The 18,897-nt window shown below is 55.1% G+C and overlaps 1 protein-coding gene and 2 non-coding genes across 6 annotated transcripts in view; 2 read left to right on the forward strand and 1 right to left on the reverse strand.

The window, feature by feature from the left end:
* The first annotated feature begins 2,110 nt into the window (after positions 1–2,110).
* TRNAV-CAC (transfer RNA valine (anticodon CAC)) lies at positions 2,111–2,183 on the forward strand. Its single transcript has one exon. It is a non-coding gene; the product is annotated as a tRNA-Val (tRNA).
* Positions 2,184–2,662: 479 nt separating this feature from the next.
* TRNAG-UCC (transfer RNA glycine (anticodon UCC)) lies at positions 2,663–2,734 on the reverse strand. The gene has a single exon. It is a non-coding gene; the product is annotated as a tRNA-Gly (tRNA).
* A 232-nt stretch (positions 2,735–2,966) lies between these two features.
* The window catches only part of DPP9 (dipeptidyl peptidase 9), a 50,518-nt gene continuing 34,587 nt past the window's right edge, over positions 2,967–18,897 (forward strand). For 3 of the 4 annotated variants that reach the window (XR_005239074.2, XM_037994536.2, XM_037994535.2), the window contains exons 1-4: positions 2,967–3,135; positions 4,239–4,291; positions 6,852–6,942; positions 11,945–12,201. Coding sequence is in view for 3 of the 4 variants with exons in the window: in XM_037994536.2 (XP_037850464.2) it covers positions 6,887–6,942; positions 11,945–12,201 (313 nt within the window). In the remaining variant the exon portion in view is untranslated. Of the gene's footprint in view, positions 3,136–4,238; positions 4,292–4,521; positions 4,595–6,851; positions 6,943–11,944; positions 12,202–18,897 lie in introns of those variants that run through there. The other variant, XM_073017079.1, reaches the window with a different exon arrangement.

The raw sequence follows: 18,897 nt of genomic DNA on the forward strand, positions 1-18,897 counted from the left end.
GGGGGTGTGTGGAATTTTACAACAGTCTGATCCTAAATTCTTGCCTTCATCTCCCTACCCCTTCTACTGTCTCTTTAAGAAAATAAAGAGGCCGGGAGCGGTGGCTCACACTTGTAATCCCAGCAGTCCGGGAGACTGAGGCGGGCGGATCTCTTGAGGTCAGGAGTTCGAGACCAGCCTCACCAACATGGCGAAACCCCGTCTTTAGTTAAAATAGAAAATTAGGTGGGCGTGGTGGCGGGTGCCTGTAATCCCAGGTACTTGGTAGGCTGAGGCAGGAGAATCGCTTGAACCCGGGAGGCGGAGGTTGTAGTGAGCTGAGATTGTGCCACTGCACTCCAGCCTGGGCAACAGGAGCAAACTCTATCTCAAAAAAAAAAAAAAAAAGATAGAAAAAAGAAAGAGAAAGAAAGAAAGAAAAGTAAAGAAAAAGAGAGAAAGAAAGAGAGAAAGGACGCTAGGCACGGTGGCTAACGCCTGTAATCTCAGCACTTTGGGAGGCCGAGGCAGGCGGATCACGAGGTCGGGAGATCGAGACCATCCTGGCTAACACGGTGAAACCCCGTCTCTACTAAAAATACAAAAAATTAGCCAGGCATGGTGGAAGGCGCCTGTAGTCCCAGCTACTCGGGAGGCTGAGGCAGGAGAATGGCGTGAACCCGGGAGGCGGAGCTTGCAGTGAGCCGAGATCGCGCCACTGCACTCCAGCCTGGGCGACAGAGCCAGACTTCGTCTCAGAAAAAAAAAAAAAAAGAAAAGAAAAGAAAAGAAAAAAAAAAAAAAAGAGAGAGAGAAAGGCAAGAAAGAGAAACCCGATTGCTTTAACGTGTAATACGCTCTGGGTGGTGAGATGAAAAGCCATTTTAATTACATTTAAATTATCTTCTGTATCTGGCTTGTTTTTTGTTTTCCCTCCTAAATTTCCTGCATTTAGCGTGTAAACACATGCACGCAGTTTTTCTTTTTCAGAAAGCTCTTTTACAGCGTAGCTGGGGTCGGGCGCGGTGGCTCATGCCTGTAATCCCTGCACTTTGGGAGGCTGCAGGCAGGCGAATCACGTTGAGGTCAGGAGTTGGAGACCAGCCTGGGCCACATAGTGTAGGCCCTCTAGTCTCCATTAAAAAAATACAAAATTGGCCGGGCGCGGTGGCTCAAGCCTGTAATCCCAGCACTTTGGGAGGCCGAGACGGGCGGATCACGAGGTCAGGAGATCGAGACCAGCCTGGCTAACACGCTGAAACCCCGTCTCTACCAAAAAACAATACAAAAAACTAGCCGGGCGAGGTGGCGGGCGCCTGTAGTCCCAGCTACTTGGGAGGCTGAGGCAGGAGAATGGCGTAGACCTGGGAGGCGGAGCTTGCAGTGAGCCGAGATCCGGCCACTGCGCTCCAGCCTGGGCGACAGAGCAAGACTCCGTCTCAAAAAAAAAAAAAAAAAAAAAAAAAAATTTAGCTGGGCGTGATTGCACATGCCTGTAGTCCCAGCTATAAGGCACCGTCTCTACCAAACGCATTTTAAAAAATTTACCCAGGCGTGGTGGTCCACACCTGTGATCCAAGCTACCCAGGAGGCTGAGGTGGGAGGATCGCTTGAGCCCAGGAGGTGGAGGCTGCAGGGAGGGATGATCCTACGTACCACTGCACTCCAGTCTGGGGACAGAATGAGACTCTCTCTTAAAAAACAAAACAAAACGAAAAAGTAGTTTGATCTAAAGCAAAATGGTGACTATCTGCAGAAACTAATGTGATGTGAAGTATAGATTTTATCTATGAGATGAATCAAGAAAAGGTTCATTTGACCCCGGATGGTTTTGTGGGCCATTTGACTTTCATTGTTTTAATGCAAGGTGGATTTATGATAAAGTAATAAACGTGTGTGTGTGTGTGTGTGTGTGTGTGTGTGTGTTGGAAAGGGTGTTTATTGGATTTCTTTTTGTCTTCCGTATTTTCCTTCTTTGGATCTCTACTGTATCAAGTGGAATAACAGGTATTCAGGAAGAATGGATATTGCTTTAGCTGACCACAGCCAGTATTTCTTTGGAGTGGTACAGTGTAACTAGCTCTGCATCATCATCTCTATATGAGAGTTCAAAGAAGCATAACCCTTGTCAGTTTCTGTAGTGTAGCGGTCATCACGTTCGCCTCACACGCGAAAGGTCCCCGGTTCGATCCCGGGCGGAAACAAATCAGCTCTTTTCCCTAACCGGATAAGTAATATTATTTGAAATACACCGAAACAGAAGTTCTGGATTGTGATCCCATTCTTTCTCTTCCGCCTTCCTCCTGCCTTTTAGAAATTTTTATGGGATTTAAAAAAATTTTCCGTGCGCGATGGCTCACGCCTGTAATTCCAGCGCTTTGGGAGGCCGAAGAGGGCGGACCATCTGAGGTCAGGAGTTCGAGACCAGCCTGGCCAAAATGGTGAACCGCCCCTCCCCCCACCCCATCTCTACTAAAAATACAAAAATTAGCTGGGCGTGGTAACGCACGTTTGTAATCCCAGCTACTTGGGAGGCTGCAGCAGGAAAAATCGCTTGAACCTGGGAGGTGGAGGTTGCAGTGAGCGGAGATCGCGCCACTGCACTCCAGTCTGGGCGACAGTGCAAGACTCGGTCTCAAAAATAAGTGAAATGAAAGTTTCAAAGTGGCAAAACAGCACGCTTTGCGTTGGCCGGGAATCGAACCCGGGTCAACTGCTTGGAAGGCAGCTATGCTAACCACTATACCACCAACGCCACGGTAACAAACAGCTTCTCCGGATATCCTTAATAGTAGGGTCATGCGCTTGACTGAACGATACCAAGTCACACGGGGGTGTCTCTCTTTACCCCACCGGAAGATGTCGTTCATGGGGCGTTCTGCACCTTAGGCCAACGGCGCCGGGCCGCGGGGTTCCCCCCCAAGCGCCACGGACGCCTTGGTACGTGCCTGGTGGCGTCCAATCCCAGGCCGCCGCCTGGGCCGCTCAACTTCCGGGTCAAAGGTGCCTGAGCCGGCGGGTCCCCGGTGTCCGCCGCCGCTGTCGTCCCCCGCGCCCGCCACTTCCGGGGCCGCAGTCCCGGGCATGGAGCCGCGACCGTGAGGCGCCGCTGGCCCCGGGACGACCTGCCCAGCCCGGCCGCCGCCCCACGTCCCGGTGAGTAGCGCTCGCGCACCTCGTCCCGTCCCGGCCGCGACCCTGAACCCGCCATTGACCGGTCCCGCCTCGGCCCTGACCCTGCCCTCGCCATCGCCTGGCGTCCCCGCACCCCGGGGCCTCCATGCACCCGTCTGCGGGTCCCTCCAGCCCCCTGCCTCGTTTCCCCTCCGCCCCAGGCCCCCTTCCACCTTGTTTCCCTTCCCGATTCCTGCGCTGGCCAGGCCACCTCCCAGTTTCTCCCTTTCCCTGTCGGGCTTCCCCACCCATCCCGTTGCTGCCCAGGCCTCCAGGCTCTGACCCCTTCCGGAGGTGACCGCACCCAAGAACGACCTCGCTGCTGCAGACCTTGACACCCTCTCCCCTTCCATGCAGGCTCTGGAGGTCCCGATCTCCTCCCTCTCACCATGCAAATGCTGTGTGTGCACAGAGGCCACCCCCCTCGACCTGCATCCTGTCCTCACCCCTTTACTCCTTCCCCCAACCTTCTCCCCAAGGCTTGGTCTCCCCCGACCCAGTCCTGATCCTCAACCCTACTTGATCCCTTTATTAAGGACATCCAGAGACTCTTTTTCCTGCCGAGGCGTTGGTGGTGTAGTGGTTAGCGTAGCTGTCTTCCAAGGGTCCAGCCTACAGGGTCCATTCCCCTTCTCTCAGCCTCCCTTCTCAGGCCTATCCAGCCGTCCACCTTCTTCCCACACAGCCTTAGGCCAGCCCTGACACTTCCCTGTGCACACCTCCTCTGAGCCATCAAAAGCGGTCTATTCCCTTGGCCCCCACCTAGTCTTCCCCAGGGGCCCCAGGAGGAAGTCACTTGCCTCCCCGGCAAGAACCAACCTGCTTTCGAGGAGCTGGGACTAAAGCCCAGGAGGTGTGGACTGTAGGCACCAATCCCTGCATTCCTCTGCTGGGTCCCGGGGGAATCGGGGCCCGTGGGATGGCTTTTCTCCCAGATTCTGTCCAGGGCATGCAGAGGATGCTGCAGAAAATGTAGCCAGGTAGAATCGGGCCTGGCAGTCTGCAGCTCCGGAGTGGGGGAGGCTGAATGGCTGACCGGTGCTTCCATTAACCTGCCACCTTCATGACACATTTCTCCTATAAAGGTCTGTGTCCCACGCCTGCAGCTGGAATGGAGGCTCTCTGGACCCTTTAGAAGGTCAGTTGTGCTGGGGTTTGGCAGCCAGGAAAGCTGGGGTGTGGGCTGGTGGGATTCCTTTGCCTGCTCTAGAACGTGGAGATTGTCAGGAAATGGATTTTTATGGGCCTGGGTGGTTGTCCTCCGCAGGGCAGTGGCTGCAGCTTTTTGTGTGCCTGCTGGAGGCTTTTCTTTCCACCCCTGTCCCCCTCTAGCTGCCCCTGGAAGGAGCTTTCTGAAGGCTTTGAGGAGAGAAGGGGAGAGTGCTGATTTCGGCAGGATTTGGTGGAGGGGTGCCTGTATCCCCCTATACTGCCTGACCTGGTCAGTAAATGGTGTGGATTCTGCCTTTGAAAGGACTTTAGTTTGAGTCTTGCCCTTTCCTGTGGTTTTGAGTAGCTTGTTTAGTTGACAGTGCTAGCTGTCATTTAGTTTGTGCTACATCAGACACTGTTTTAAAAGCTGTATGTGTGCAGTCTCATTTAATTCCTTCTGTGGCCCCAGGCGTAGATACTGTGGTACCATGTTCTTGCTGGGGAAGTGGAAGCTCAGAGAGGTTCGGGACTTCCCCAGAAGTGGCAGAGCTGGGATTTGAACCCTTCTCTCTGAGACCAGAGCCCACACTTTTCACCACTGGAGTGAGATTGCAGCCAGTGATTTTTCATGGTAACTTTATGCTTAACCTCTTCCCTTACAATCTCAGTCCTGTCCCCATGTGCTTCCCTCTCTTCTTTTGTTTTTGAGACAGAACCTCGCTGTGTCACCCAGGCTTGAGTGCAGTAGCGCAATCTCAGCTCACTGCAACTTCCACCTTCTGAGTTCAAGTAATTCTTCTGTGTCAGCCTCCTGAGTAGCTGGGATTACAGGCTTGCACCACCACACCCGGATAATTTTTGTATTTTTAGTAGAGATGGGGTTTCACTATGTTGGCCAGGCTGGCCTAGAACTCCTGACCTCAGGTGATCTGCCCACCTCAGCCCCCCAACGTGCTGGGATTCCAGGCGTGAGCCCCTGTACCCAGCTGGCCCTCTCTTCTTTACGCCTTTGGGCAAATGCCCATCATGGGACCTGGCTTGTCTGAGAAGGTAGTTGGGCACCAGCCAAACAAGGGGCCCCTTTGACTTCAGACAGCGTCCAAGAAAGGACAGTAGCTTGTTCATTCAACCTGAAATGTTTGTCGGGGACCAGGCATGGTCTGGGCTCAGGCGATCTGTTGGGACCAGGATAGATGTGACCTGCCCTGTGGAACTGACATTCCCGTGAGGAGTGGCCCCTCACCCACAGAAGGGTTTCTCAGCCTTGCCACTGATATTTAGGGTTGGGTCCTTCCTGGCAGAGGAGTGGGAGGGGGGCTGTCCTGTGCACTGTAGGGGTTGAGCAGCATCGCTGGCCTCCACCAGCCACATGCCTCCCCGCACCGTCCCAGTCGCCATCACCAAAAATGTCCCCTGCGGGGGCCAGTTATCCCCAGTTGAGACTCCCTGGGTTAGGGGATTCCGTGAATCCTCAAGAGACTGTGTCCCATGATCCTCTGCCCTACGAAGGTCCCAGGAGGCTGCAGACATTGAAATCCTCACCCTGAGTGGGGAAGGAGAGAGGAGGTGAATCCCAGGAGCTGGGGGGTCCCCCTCGTTTAGAATGCTTGTTCCATGGAAAGTTTATTCCAGTATTAATATGAACGTAGGCATTGAACTCAAATTTCTCCCCAGGTAATGGATGCAGGGGTCTCCGGTTTGGTATTGGTGACATTTGAGGTGGGATCCTTCTCTGGGGTGGGTCGTCCTGGGCTCTGTGGGGTGCTAAGCAGCATCTCTGGGCTCCACCCACGCCATGCCAGGGGCACCCCCAAGTTGTGACAGCCACAAATGTCTCCAGACATCGTCCAGTGTCCCCTGGAGGGCCGAATCGCCCCCAGGTGAGAGCCACTCTCCCTGGGGAGGGGACCACCGGAATGATGGTCCAGGCCATCGCGTCAGCATCCGGGTGTGGTGATGGGGACAGTTAGGTAGCATCTTCAGATGGGGCGCTCAGGAATGACCTCTGAAGAGGTGGTATCAGGAGCCGCAGGGCAAGAAGGAGCAAGTCATATCAAAAGCAGGGAACTGGTATCTCAGGCCAAGGGGTGCGTCGTGCAGAAGCCGTGTGCTAGGAGCAAGCGGATGTGTTGAGGGACAGGAAGGAGGCAAGTACGGCCAAAGGTCACGGTCAAGGACGAAGCGAGTAGGCAAGGTCACCAGGGCCATCAGGGAGCGGCCACAGTGAGGAATTTGGGATTCTTCTGTTTCCAGCAAGTGCCCTGGTGTGCTGTCCCTGGAGTCACTTGAAACTCCCAGGGACTTCACACCTTGAAAGGAACCTCCTGTTGAGAAAGATGCCGGTCTCTGGCAAATGCCCAGCACCTCCTGCATTTCAGGGCAGAGCCTGAAGCATCGTCTCTTCAGAATGCCCTTGGCCTCAGGGTGCTCCCGGAGGCTTGGAGGACTGCCTGGGGAAATGGGGAGGGGACAAAGGGGGGCAGGAGCGCCCACCCCCCACCTGCTGGGGTTGCAGCCCTTTGGTCTCTCCTCCTGCTTGCCCGCAGGCACCCCTGCCCTCCTGAGGTCAGCTGAGCGGTTAATGCGGAAGGTTAAGAAGCTGCGCCTGGACAAGGAGAACACCGGAAGTTGGAGAAGGTGAGGCTGGCTTTGGAGGCCCTGATCAGTGGAGATGTGGCCCAGCTTCCGGAATTCCCCAACAGTCTGAGATCTGGAAGGCCCCTTCTTTCCCTCTCCCCTGGATTTCCCAGCAGGTCCCCAAGGCTGTTCTGGTTATTTCGAGCGAGGAGGCAGCATGGCCTAGTGTGGGGTCTCCCCCTCAGCACTGTGGACATTGGGGCTGGAATGTTCTCTGGGGTGGGGCCGTCCCAGGCACTTCAGGATGCTGAGCAGCGTCCCTGGCCTCCACCCACTTCGTGCCAGGCACTCCCCTCAGTTGAGACAACCACACATGTCTCCAGACATCGCCAAGTTTTACTGGGGGCAGACTCACTCCTGAGTGAGAACCACTGATCTCACTGTAAGGATGTGGGTTTGGGGCTCCAAGAGACTGGGGTTCCACTCCCCTTCCTCGCTGGGTGACGTTGGACAGGCCATTCAACCTGACTGAGCCCATTTTTATTTATTTATTTATTTATTTATTTATTTATTTATTTATTTGAGATGGAGTCTCGTTCTGTCACCCAGGCTGGAGTGCAGTGGTGTGGTCTCGGTGCACTGCAACCTCCACCTCCTGGGTTCAAGCGATTCTCCTGCCTCAGCCTCCCAAGTAGCTGGGACTACAGGCGTGTGCTGCCACACCCAGCTAATTTCTGTATTTTTAGTAGAGACGGGATTTCACCACATTAGCCAGGATGGTCTCGATCACCTGACCACCCTCCTCGGCCTCCCAAAGTGCCTGGCCTCAATTTTCTAATACTCTTAGGCTTGTTTGCTTTAATGGAGCATGCTCAGTCAGGAAGGGAACTGAAGAATGGACCGGGAAAGACGGGGACGGTGTGAAGGGCTGTGATTGGCCCAGCTGTGGGCTCTAAAACCCGGCGGTTCCAGTGTCTGGTGGGCACATGCCTTAGGGGTCAGTTACTGAAGGGGATCTGTGTCCCTTCCCTTATCTGCACACACTAATGTCCCACCTGGGCACAGGCTGCTGGGTGACTCTGTAAAGGTTGCTCATCAAAGCTAAAGGCCCAGGCGGTGCTGGGGGCAGTTTGGTACAACAGAGGATGACATGCTGTTTCCCCAGCAGCCCCCACTTGCAGGAGCACTTGCCTGGCCCAGGCCAACTGCCTAAAGTCCACCTTGAGGCATTTCCCCATCTAGTGCGTGGGTAGGACCCTGTCCTCACCACCCCATATGCCCCTTGCCCCACGCCAGCCAGGGGCTCCCGCCTTTCTTTCTGCCTTATCACCTTGTGGTCGGCCCGAACTCAGAACCGCAGTCAGCACTGAATCTACAGTTCCTTCTGGGTGTCCGAATACTTCCCCCATCTCTGACTACTCCCGCGCCCCTGCTCGCCACCAAAGCACCGTCTCAGACACACAGATCACAGAGCTTTGGAGCTGGGCACGGTGGCTTGCACCCGTCTCATCCCAGCTATTTGCTAGACTGAGGTGGCAGGATCGCTGGAGCCCAGGAGTTTGAGACCAGCCTGAGCAACATAGCAAGACCCCGTCTCTTAAAAAAAAAAAAATGAAAAATTTAAAAAGCAGATCACAGATCTGCCACCCAGCCTTGACAGAGACCGTGCCAGAAGGTCTAGAGCTGTTTGCTGGTGGCGTCACAGGCCGCAGAGGCACCCAGCTGATTGGCTGAAGAAAGGAGTAGGTAGACTTGAGTTAGTGGCCTGGAATCCGCTTTCATCTCTGCAGCTGTGTAAACTCTTGACTCCCCTGAACCGCAGCACAGGGTGGCGCTGGGTGGAGAAAGCCAGTCACAGGCTCGCCCGCGCTCGCTGCCTCGCTCTTTCACCAGCCTCTCTGCAGTCCGGGCCGTGCCTCCGGGTAGAAGAGAGGTGAGCAGAGGGCCAGGCTCCAGCACCAAGCCTCGGCCTGTCTGGAAGCTCAAGCTAAAGAGTCTAGCCACATCCAGAAGATTCCTGGAAGTTTCTCACGATGTCTCATTTCGTTTCTCATCTCCGGGATCGAATTTTTGCTTCTTGGGCTGTCTGTGGTGATCAGAGGCAAGATCATTTTTATTGTTCTTTGCCGTGGAAATAAGCCACACGGTTCTGTAGGTGCTTCCAGACTTTCTGCTCACGGGTGGCCGCTTTGGGAGCTCTGAAGGTCATATCTTTTCTTTGCTGCCATGAGCCAGGCTTGAATTGGGGCAGCGCAGCTTAGAGGGGTGCTTAGGCCGCTCAGAGGAGCTCCCCGGGCTCAGTTTTCTGGGCTTGTTGCCAGCAGTGCTCGGGACAGAGTGGGTTCTTGAATGCTCAGGCGGTCCTGGTCCCAGCCCCTGCCTAACACCGCTCGTGGCTCCCCACTGCCCTAGAGGGGAACTGCAGCTCTGCAGTGGGCAAGGACATCCTGGTGACCTGAGAGCCCTGTAAGTGCTGATATCCTTTGGTTCGTGTCTTTAGTTCCATCTCAGGAGGAGCTGAACTAACAAACTGTGCTCCTCCTGGCTGGAGGGCAGGACACGCTGGCCCTGCCTGGATGGAGTAGGAGGAAACAAGGGAAGCATTTTCCCCTGTCATTTCTTTGGGGTCGAGTTGGAGAGGAGCCTCCAGAAATCAGCCCACAGCCGTGATACCCAGAAGCCCCCTTCCCAAGGGGCCCCCCGCCCCATGAGCCTTTCATATGTCCCATACTGAGGTGGCTTCTACTCTCCTTGGCTTCCAGGACCTTCCCACAGGACACGGGTGTCTCGCAGAGCACTGCATGGGAAGCTCTCTGGGTTCCCACAGACACGGGTGTCTCACAGCACGGCATGGGAAGTTCTCGGGGCTGCACTGTGGCTTTTCCTGCTGCATTTGCTGGGCTTGTCACACAGCATCTCAGTGGGAGGCTGGGGGCCGGGCCGCCTCCTTCGAACCCCCTTTGCTCATTCACTCGGCTCTGATTGGGAGCAAGCTTCGATGCCCTCCCAGCCTCAGTTTCCCCACCTGTAGAATGGGCTGTCACAAGCCCAAGTGAGGTGACAATTGCAGGTCCTGATCTTCCAAAGGCACTCATTGACGTCCTTGCAGCTCTTTCTCCTCTTCCCTCTCAGAGCAGGCTGGGGCTCTTTCTCTTGGATTGGTCAGCCTGTGGGGACTCCCCTTGGCATGAGGCAGAGTCTTTCCGGAACTGGCACGCCGCAGAGTCAAGGCGGCCCACTCGTCTCTGCCCTTTACTTCTCTCACACCCGGTCCCTGCTGTCCACTCCCTTGGGTTTTCCCACTTCCTCCGAGCGAGCAGTGACTTCCCCAAGCCAAGCTGTTGGTCCCAGAGGACAGGGCTTCTGGCACGGTCGGCAGTCATTCGGAGCCCACAAAGGGAAGTGAGACCGGCCCCGGTGCCACCCCTTCCAGACCACTGGCTCTTGCAGAACTGGGTCACTGCGGCCATGTTTAGACTTCTGTAAAACAAATATTTGCCTGGCCAGTCCAGTCAGGTGAGGGCGGGAGTGGGGTGGCGGGAGCTGTGACACTGCAGCGGCTGCTCGTGGTGGCTGCTTTGCAGATCCAGAGGGTCCTGAGTGGGAGGAGCGAGTGGGATGTTCTTTGGGGAAGTGTGTGCCATTCACCCTGTCACCTGCACCTCCCCCATCGCGAGGCTCTGGAAATTCCAGTGAAGGCCAGACGTCTCCCTGGCTGGACAGCAAGCCAACAGCACAGGTGACCAGGATGGCTTTTCATTCCTTCACGCCCGGGCCTCTCCCGAGACCCAGCGTGTCTCCCCGCGGGCCCGGTGAGAGAGAGTCATTCCACAGTGCTCCGCGAGATGCCTGCCGTGTGCCAGCCACCAGCTAAGGTTCTGGGAGCACAGCTGTGAATGGGACAGATGTGGGGGAGACAGGGGTCCCACAAATAACTGCTATGATGACGGTGGAGGGAGGGGGGCAGCCAGGTGGCGTGTGAAAGGTGAGCAGGAGGACCAGCTTCGGCCTGGATGGTTGTGCGAGGCTTCTGAGGGCCTGCCAAGTACTTAAGCTGAGGTCTGATTAGAAGTTGGTCAAGCAGGCCGGGTGCAGTGGCTCACGCCTGTAATCCCAACACTTTGGGAAGCTGAGGGAGGTGGATCACTTGAGGTCAGGAGTTCGAGAGCAGCCTGACCAACATAGTGAAACCCCGTCTCTACTAAAAATACAAAAATATCAGCTGGGCGTGGTGGCAGGCGCCTGTAATCTCAGCTACTTGGGAGGCTGAGGCAGGAGAATCACTTGAACCTGAGAGGCAGAGGCTGCAGTGATCCGAGATCATGCCACTGCACTCCAGCCTAGGCAACAGAGTAAGACTCTGTCTCAAAAAAAAAAAAAAAACAAAGCATATATATATATGTGAAGTTAAGTAAAGTGAGGAAAAATACACTCCGAGCAAGAGGGCCAGCATGTGCAGAGGCCCTGTGGTGGAAAGGAACTCGGCCTGTTTGAGGAGCTGAGTGAAGGCTGGTTTGGCTGGGGCACGGGAGTAAGGAGGATGAGATTCAAGGGCTTGGCAGGGGTCAGCGAGGGCCTTGAGGTGTGGCGAGGACTGCTTCTTATCCCGGGGACTGTGGAAAACCAGGAAGGGTTTTAAGCCATGGGGTCTTGGCAGTGGATGTGGAACATCCTGGTGGGAGGTGGTTTCAGTCATTCAGCCGAAGCCCAGCATGGTGGCTCACACCTGTCATCCCAGCCACTTGGGAGGCTGACGCAGGAGGATTGCTTGTGGCCAGGAGTTTGAGACCAGCCTGGGGAACATAGTTGAGACCCCCATCTCCAAAAAAGAAGAAAGTTTTTAAAAATCATTCATTGGAGAGGTGATGGTGGCTTGAATCTTAGCAGCATTGGTGACATGGAGAGAGGTGGAGGTGAACCAACCCAAGAAGGGTTTAGGGAGTGGGAAGCGGCAGGGGTGGGCTCATCCGGAAGAGCCTGAGTGCCTCACAAGGGGCAGTGTTGGAGCAGCTCGTAGGTAAAGCAGTTCTCCTTTCTCAGGGTCTTTGCTTCCTCCCCACAGCTTCTCGCTGAATTCCGAGGGAGCTGAGAGGATGGCCACCACCGGGACCCCAACAGCCGACCGAGGTGATGCAGCCGCCACGGATGACCCGGCCGCCCGCTTCCAGGTGCAGAAGCACTCTTGGGACGGGCTCCGGAGCATCATCCACGGCAGCCGCAAGTACTCAGGCCTCATTGTTAACAAGGCGCCCCACGACTTCCAGTTTGTGCAGAAGACGGATGAGTCTGGGCCCCACTCCCACCGCCTCTACTATCTGGGTAAGCTGGGCCCTGCAGGCCGCCTGGGCGGGGACAGCATCTGGGACCACGGTGCCCTGGTCCTCTCTGTTCCCAGAGGTCTGCAGGAGTCAGAAGATGTGCTCGGATGGCCGGACCCTGGGCGTGCTGTTCTTCAAGGCTCAGCCACAGACGGCTCTGACTACAGGGAAGGGCTGCCCAGGGTGGGTGGGGAGGTCCCCGGAGGATCAGCCGTGCAGGGAGCCATGCACAGGGCAGCCCCGCTCCTCTGTGTGGCCAGGATGCCGTGGCTTAAGCTGGCCCTGTGGCTCCGAGCCCGGAGATTGTTTCCAGTGCTAGTCAGCTGGGTCCACCCCCTGAGTCACTTCCCAGCCACCTGGTCCAGGCTGGGTGGGGCTCATGACAAACAGGACTGGACTGAACCATTCCTAGAGGGAGTTGGGAGTAACTCCGGTGGGAGCTTACCACGGAAGCGCATCAGGAAGGATCCTGAGGCTCCAGGAAAGCCTCCTGGATGGCGGAAGCTGGTCTGCTGCTGGTGACAGCACAGGGGCAACTTGCCACACGCTTGCAGCCCCTGCTGCAGGCCCTGGATCAACACTTCCTCCTCTGGGCATGTGCCTGCATGCAGCTCGTTCTACAGCGTCTGCAGTGCCTCATGGGACTGGGCTCCTCTGCACCACAAACGCCTTCAGGGCGCGGGTTAGGCTGCATGTTCTCCAGCAGCCTCTGCAGCCACGGTGGGCCCGGCTCCCATGAGTTGGGCAGCGGATATCCAGATGGTGCCCACTGCACCTAGAGGCCTTAAGAGCTGGGAGGAAGGACACCTTGGAGAGATCAGCCAGGCCTGTGTCTTTGAAAGCAGCGTGACACATGGCTGGGCACCACAGGCAGCGTCTCTCTCGCTTGGCACCACGGACACTGGAGCCAGATCGTTCTCTGGGGTGGGGCCGTGTGGCCACTGCAGGGTCCTGAGCAGTGTTCCTGACCTCCACCCACTCCATGCCAGGAGCAGCCACGTCCTCAGACATCGCCAAGTGTTCCTTGGGGGTGGGGTGGCACTAGGATCCTTGTCCAGGCTGCTGCGCTCATCCATGGGACTCAGGGTGGGGCCTTCAGCCTCTGAGCCCAGGCTCGCATGTGCTGCGGCCCCAGCCAGCATTGGAACCAGTGAACGGCTGTCATCCTCTGCCTGTGGCTGACCACGTGCTAACGACAGTGACCGAGGTGGACACCAGGTGGCTGTCCTCTTTCCCCTGTCAGCGCAGTCCCTCTCCACAGACAGGCCGGTGTGGGCGTCAGATGGCGGTTTGGCAAACAAAGAATTTAAAAGGAAGAATCATCCAGAATGGGTCGGCAGGCGACAGCCTTCTTCAGAAGTCAGGTTTTCCTGGTCCCCATTAGTTTCCTGACAACTTTGGCTGTTCTCAAGCTACAGCGGGAGAGTCACCGCAGCAGAGATCATATGGCCCACGTGGCCAGAAACATTTACTGTCTTTTATTTTTTATTTTTTTTAGAGATGAGGTCTCACTCCATTGCCTAGGCTGGAGTGCAGTGGTGTAATCACAGCTCACTGCAGCCTGGAACTCCCTGGCTCAGATGATCCTCCCAACCTCAGCCCTCCAGGTAGCTGGGACTAAAGGCACGTGCCACCATGCCCAGACAGTTTTTTGTAGAGACGAGGTTTTGCCATGTTGCCCAGGCTGGTCTCAAACCCCTAGGCTCAAGCAATCCTTTTGCCTCAGCCTCCCAAAATGCTAGGGTTTCAGGCGTGAGCCTCTGTACCCAGGCTGTCTGGGCCTTTAAGAATGCTGGCCAACTCTAGTCTGGGAGAAATCGGACTGAAATGGCTTGAGTTTCAGTTACCTGAGAGAGGTTGGCTGTTATGACGGCAAGTGTCCAGACCAAGGCTGCCATGGGCCATTGCCTCTTTTTTATCCCGTGGCATCCATGGCCACTTGCTCCCGTTGGGGTTGCTCTCCTGGTCAGGGTGTTTGGAGGAGTTTTCTGTGGCTGCCATTGTGAAAGTGATTCTCTCACAGTTCTAGAGGGCAGAAATTCAAGATCAACGTACCAGTCCTGGCCTCTTCCAGCTTCTGGTCGCAGCCGGCATCTCTTGGCTTGTGGCCACAACATTGGAACCTCTTGCCTTGATGGTCACACAGCCTCCTTCTCCTACTCCTCTTCTGTCTGAAATTCCCCTCTGCCTTTTTTTTTTTTTTTTTTTTGTTTTTTTTTGAGATGGAGTCTCGCTCTGTCACCCAGGCTGGAGTGCAATGGCGCGATCTCAGCTCACTGCAACTTCTACCTCTCCTGGGTTCAAGTGATTCTCCTGCCTCAGCCTCACGAGTAGCTGGAATTACAGGTGCCTGCCACCACACCTAGCTAATTTTTGTATTTTTAGTAGAAGCGGGGTTTCTCCATGTTGGCCAGGCTGATCTCAAACTCCTGACCTCAGGTGATCCGCCTGCCTCAGCCTCCCAAAGTGCTGAGATTACAGGAGTGAGCCACCGTGCCTGGCCTACCTCCCTCTGATAAGGACTCATGATGCCATCTGGCTCACTTGGGTAATCCAGGATCATCTCCTCAGCTCAAGAGCCTTCACTTAATCCCAGCTGCACAGGCTTGTCTCTCTGTGTAACGTAGCCTCCACACCCAAGCCCCAGGGTGCGGACACCTCTCTATCAGGGCCGTCATTCAAATCTCCACCGAGCTGCTAAAAGGTACAGAAACTCTCCAAGCTCGTCTAAGCCATGAAGTACCCCTGGAGTAAAAGTAGAGGGGCATCCCATGGAATCCAAGAGCAGAAAGCTTGTTGGACCTCAGGAAGCAGCACCTTAGAACCGGAGCCTTCCAGAAGCCAGGCATCCTCCCGTGTGTGCGTCTCCATGGGTCCACCCAACCTGGCTGCCCACCTGTCTTCTACAACCCTCCACGGCCCCTGGGATTCCGTGCCTCAGGTTCTAGCCACCAGCAGAATCGGAGGAACTTTCTCCAAATTTCCGGGACAAAGAATCATATTGACTCGGCATAGATGAGGTCGTCGGGTCGCCTGTGGCTTGTGCGTGTCTGGGGCTCGGACGGGCAGGTCCTCACAATACCCGGGAGGTACTGGGGGCCCACCCCAGTGGGCATGAACTTGGCAGAAACCCCAGAACGTACGTAGAGCAGCTCAGAAACCAGACTGCCCGTTTCTGGGTGACATTCACCCTTCACCTACTCCAGTCTGTCACTTAACACTGTCATGGGCAGCGCTGAGCTCACGTCACATCCAGGTTCTCGGGGCAGGCCTCCCCACAGCCTCTGAGTAATAATAACACTTCTTAGCACTAGCCCAGCATCCAGACTCCAAGGCCAGGCCTGGCCTGCTGCTCAAAGCATGGGACCTGTCCCCTCTGCTCCCTCTGGGGACCCGTGTCCTCAGCAGGCACCATGTTTGCTGTGGGGCATGTGGAGCTAATCACTGGGCCCCTCCGGAAGGCCTCTTTCAGATCCACATGATGAAGCCCCCAGCGTCAGGCTAGCAGGAGCAGCAGGGGGACATGCAGTTCCTGCTGCCGGGAAGAAGGGCTGGGGCTGGCTCAGGTTCCAGGCCTCAGGCTGCAGCATTGGGAAACGCTCCCAACCCCGCTCCTGCCCCATGCGGACCGGCCTCTCCCCACTGCAAACGGTGACTTCTGTGGCTAGAGGAGGCCGCAGGGTTCCAGACAGCTCTGGAACTCCCTTGGAAGGGAAAGCAAGAATTCCTGTCTCCCGGCGTCCCAGGCCAAGACCCAGGGGACAGCCCAGCCCTTTGTGGATCACAATCCCCCACCAGGCCAGCCACCTGAGGCCACAGCGTGCAGTGACGGGAAACGGTGTTTGCGCAGGCCTGGGTCGCCGGGGTGTGGGTGGGTGACAGGTTGGCAGCAGGCGTGTTTGCAGGGGCAGAGCTGGTGAGGGAGGTCCGAGGAGGGATGGGGCATCAGAAATCCACAGCTCTTGGCAGTCACCTCCAGGCCTTGCCTCAAAGGCCGGTTGTCACCATCATGGTGCGGCCAGCAGCAGCTCGCCCGAGGAATGTGCTGGCAGGGGCCATTTGGTGATCATTGATTAATCAGCCTGGAGGGAGGTGGCCCTGGCGTCCTTGGCAAGTCTGTGGGTTTGACTTCCTGTTTGGAAAGCTCTCGCTCTCCCGCAGAGTCCCTGTGGACCAGTTGCCCAGGCCCTCCCATCCCTCCCACCCCTCCTGTTGGCCCAGGGTGCTTTTTGAAAATTTAGATGTAATTCACATTACACAGTTTCATTTTTGAAGGTGTGAAACTCAGTGGCTTTTAGTTGTGCATTCACAGAGTTGTGCAGCCATCACCATTGTCTACTTCCAGAACATTCCCTCACCCCAAAAAGCAACCCCATCCCCGTCAACCATCTTTCCCCAGCCCTGGGCAACCATGAACCCACTTCCTATCTCTGTGGATTGGCCTATTCTAGACATTTCACACGAACGAAATCACACATCACTCGACTCTCATCCCCATGGGCGGCCGGACGGTCAGGGTCCCAGCAGCCTCAAGGGCTCTGAGAGATTGAGTCGTGTTTCCTGCACTTGGGTTCTTTTGCTCACCTCTGACTCTCCACACGATTTTTCTCCTTCCCACACACATCTCACTGAACTTTGCATTTTTCATAAATACACTTTAAAAGGAACCCTGTTAATCTAATCTTTTTCTTTAAGTATATCCTTCCGTCACTACTGTACTTCACAAGCATGCTTCATCACGTGTGGGAAACCTGTGTTCCTTGCCACAACTAGAAGTTGCTGTTTCTTTCTTTAAAAAAAACAAAAAACCAAAAAACCCATCCTGGCTAACATGGTGAAACCCCGTCTCTACTAAAAAATACAAAAAATCAGCTGGGCATGGTGGCAGGCGCTTGTAGTCCCAGCTACTTGGGAGGCTGAGGCAGGAGAAGGGCGTGAACCCGGGAGGCGAAGCTTGCAGTGAGCTGGGATCGTGCCACTGCACTCCAGTGAGACTCCATCCCAAAAAACCAAATAAAAATAAAAATTGGCTGGGCACGGTGGTTCACGCCTGTAATCCCAGCACTTTGGGAGGCCGAGGCAGGTGGATCACGAGGTCAGGATTTCAAGACCAGTCTGGCTAACAGTGAAACCCTGTCTCTACTAAAAATACAAAAAATTAGTCGGGTATGGTGGTGTGTGCCTGTAATCCCAGGTGCTCGGGAGGCTGAGGCAGGAGAATCGCATGAACCCAGAAGGTGGAGGTTGCAGTGAGCCGAGATCGCGCCATTGCACTCCAGTCTGGGCGACAGTGCAAGACTCTGTCTCAAAAAAACAAACTTTTAGGTTCAAGGGTACATGTGCAGGTTTGTTACACAGGTAAATTTGTGTCACAGGGGTTTATTGTACAGATTATTTCATCACCCAGGTACTAAGCCTAGTACCCAATAGTTCTTTTGTCTGCTTCTCCCCCTCCACCCTCCACCCTCCAGTAGGCCCCAGTGTCTGTTCTGCTCCATGTGTCCATGTGTTCTCATCATTTAACTCCCACTTTTAAAGTGAGAACATGTGGTATTTGGTTTTCTGTTCCTGCATTGGTTTCCTGTTCCTGCATTAGTTTTCTAAGGATAATTGTCTCCTGCTCCATCTATGTCCCTGCAAAGGACATGATCTCATTCTTTTTTATGGCTGCATAATACTCCCTGGTATATATGTACTACATTTTCTTTCTTTTTTTTTTATTTATTTTTTTTTTGAGATGGAGTCTCACTCTGTTGCCCAGGCTGGAGTGCAGTGGCGTGATCTTGGCTCACTGCAAGCTCCGCCTCCTGGGTTCACACCATTCTCCTGCCTCAGCCTCTGGAGTAGCTGGGACTACAGGCATCCGCCACCACGCCCGGCTAATTTTTTTGTATTTTTAGTAGAGACGGGGTTTCACCGTGTTAGCCAGGATGGTCTCGATCTCCTGACTTCGTGATCGGCCCGCCTTGGCCTCCCAAAGTGCTGGGATGACAGGCGTGAGCCACCGCGCCCAGCCACATGTACTACATTTTCTTTATCCAGTCTACCGTTGATGGATTTAGGCTGATTCTGTGTCTTTGCTGTTGTGAATAGTGAGAAGGTTCTATTTCATCCCACTGAACCCGCAGCTACAGTTACCCCAAAGGCAGCGGCAGAGGAGTTCCCACAAGGAAGTGCCCTGAGCCATCCCCAGATGGGGCTGGTTGGGATTCCAAAGAAAGGAACCCTAAATACCAGGGGGATGAGTCCAAAGCATTTCCTAGGGGCCTTCGGTGCAGGGTGGGCTTCAGTGTCCTTGCAGTGGGCGTCAGAGAAAAGGTACATTCTATATTCAGGTGTATCCTCGGCAGCGGTCTCAGGGTATAGAGTTTATGTGAGGGTTTAACGATTTTGGCTCAGGGCCGGGGCTGCCTTTCGGTATTTATCGGTGCCTGGGAATGTTCTAGGCTCTGGTTCAAGCCTGCAGGGAAAAACCTGCAACTGGCTGGGCCACAGAGGTCAGGGCACTCTGTGATTTTTCAGTCAGGACACAGAAAGAAAGCAGGGGGAAACTGGAGGACCCTGCGGCTGCCTATAACAAGAAATAAAAATGGCACAGATATTATTTATTAAGCACTAATCCTGGAGGCGGTGAGCTTGTGGCCTTCCTGTTCTCTTAAAAGCAAGCGAGGGTCGGGTGTGGTGGCTCACGCCTGTT

The sequence above is a fragment of the Chlorocebus sabaeus genome, chromosome 6 (genome assembly GCF_047675955.1).
Source record: "Chlorocebus sabaeus isolate Y175 chromosome 6, mChlSab1.0.hap1, whole genome shotgun sequence".
In the NCBI taxonomy this organism is placed as follows: Eukaryota; Metazoa; Chordata; class Mammalia; order Primates; family Cercopithecidae; genus Chlorocebus; species Chlorocebus sabaeus.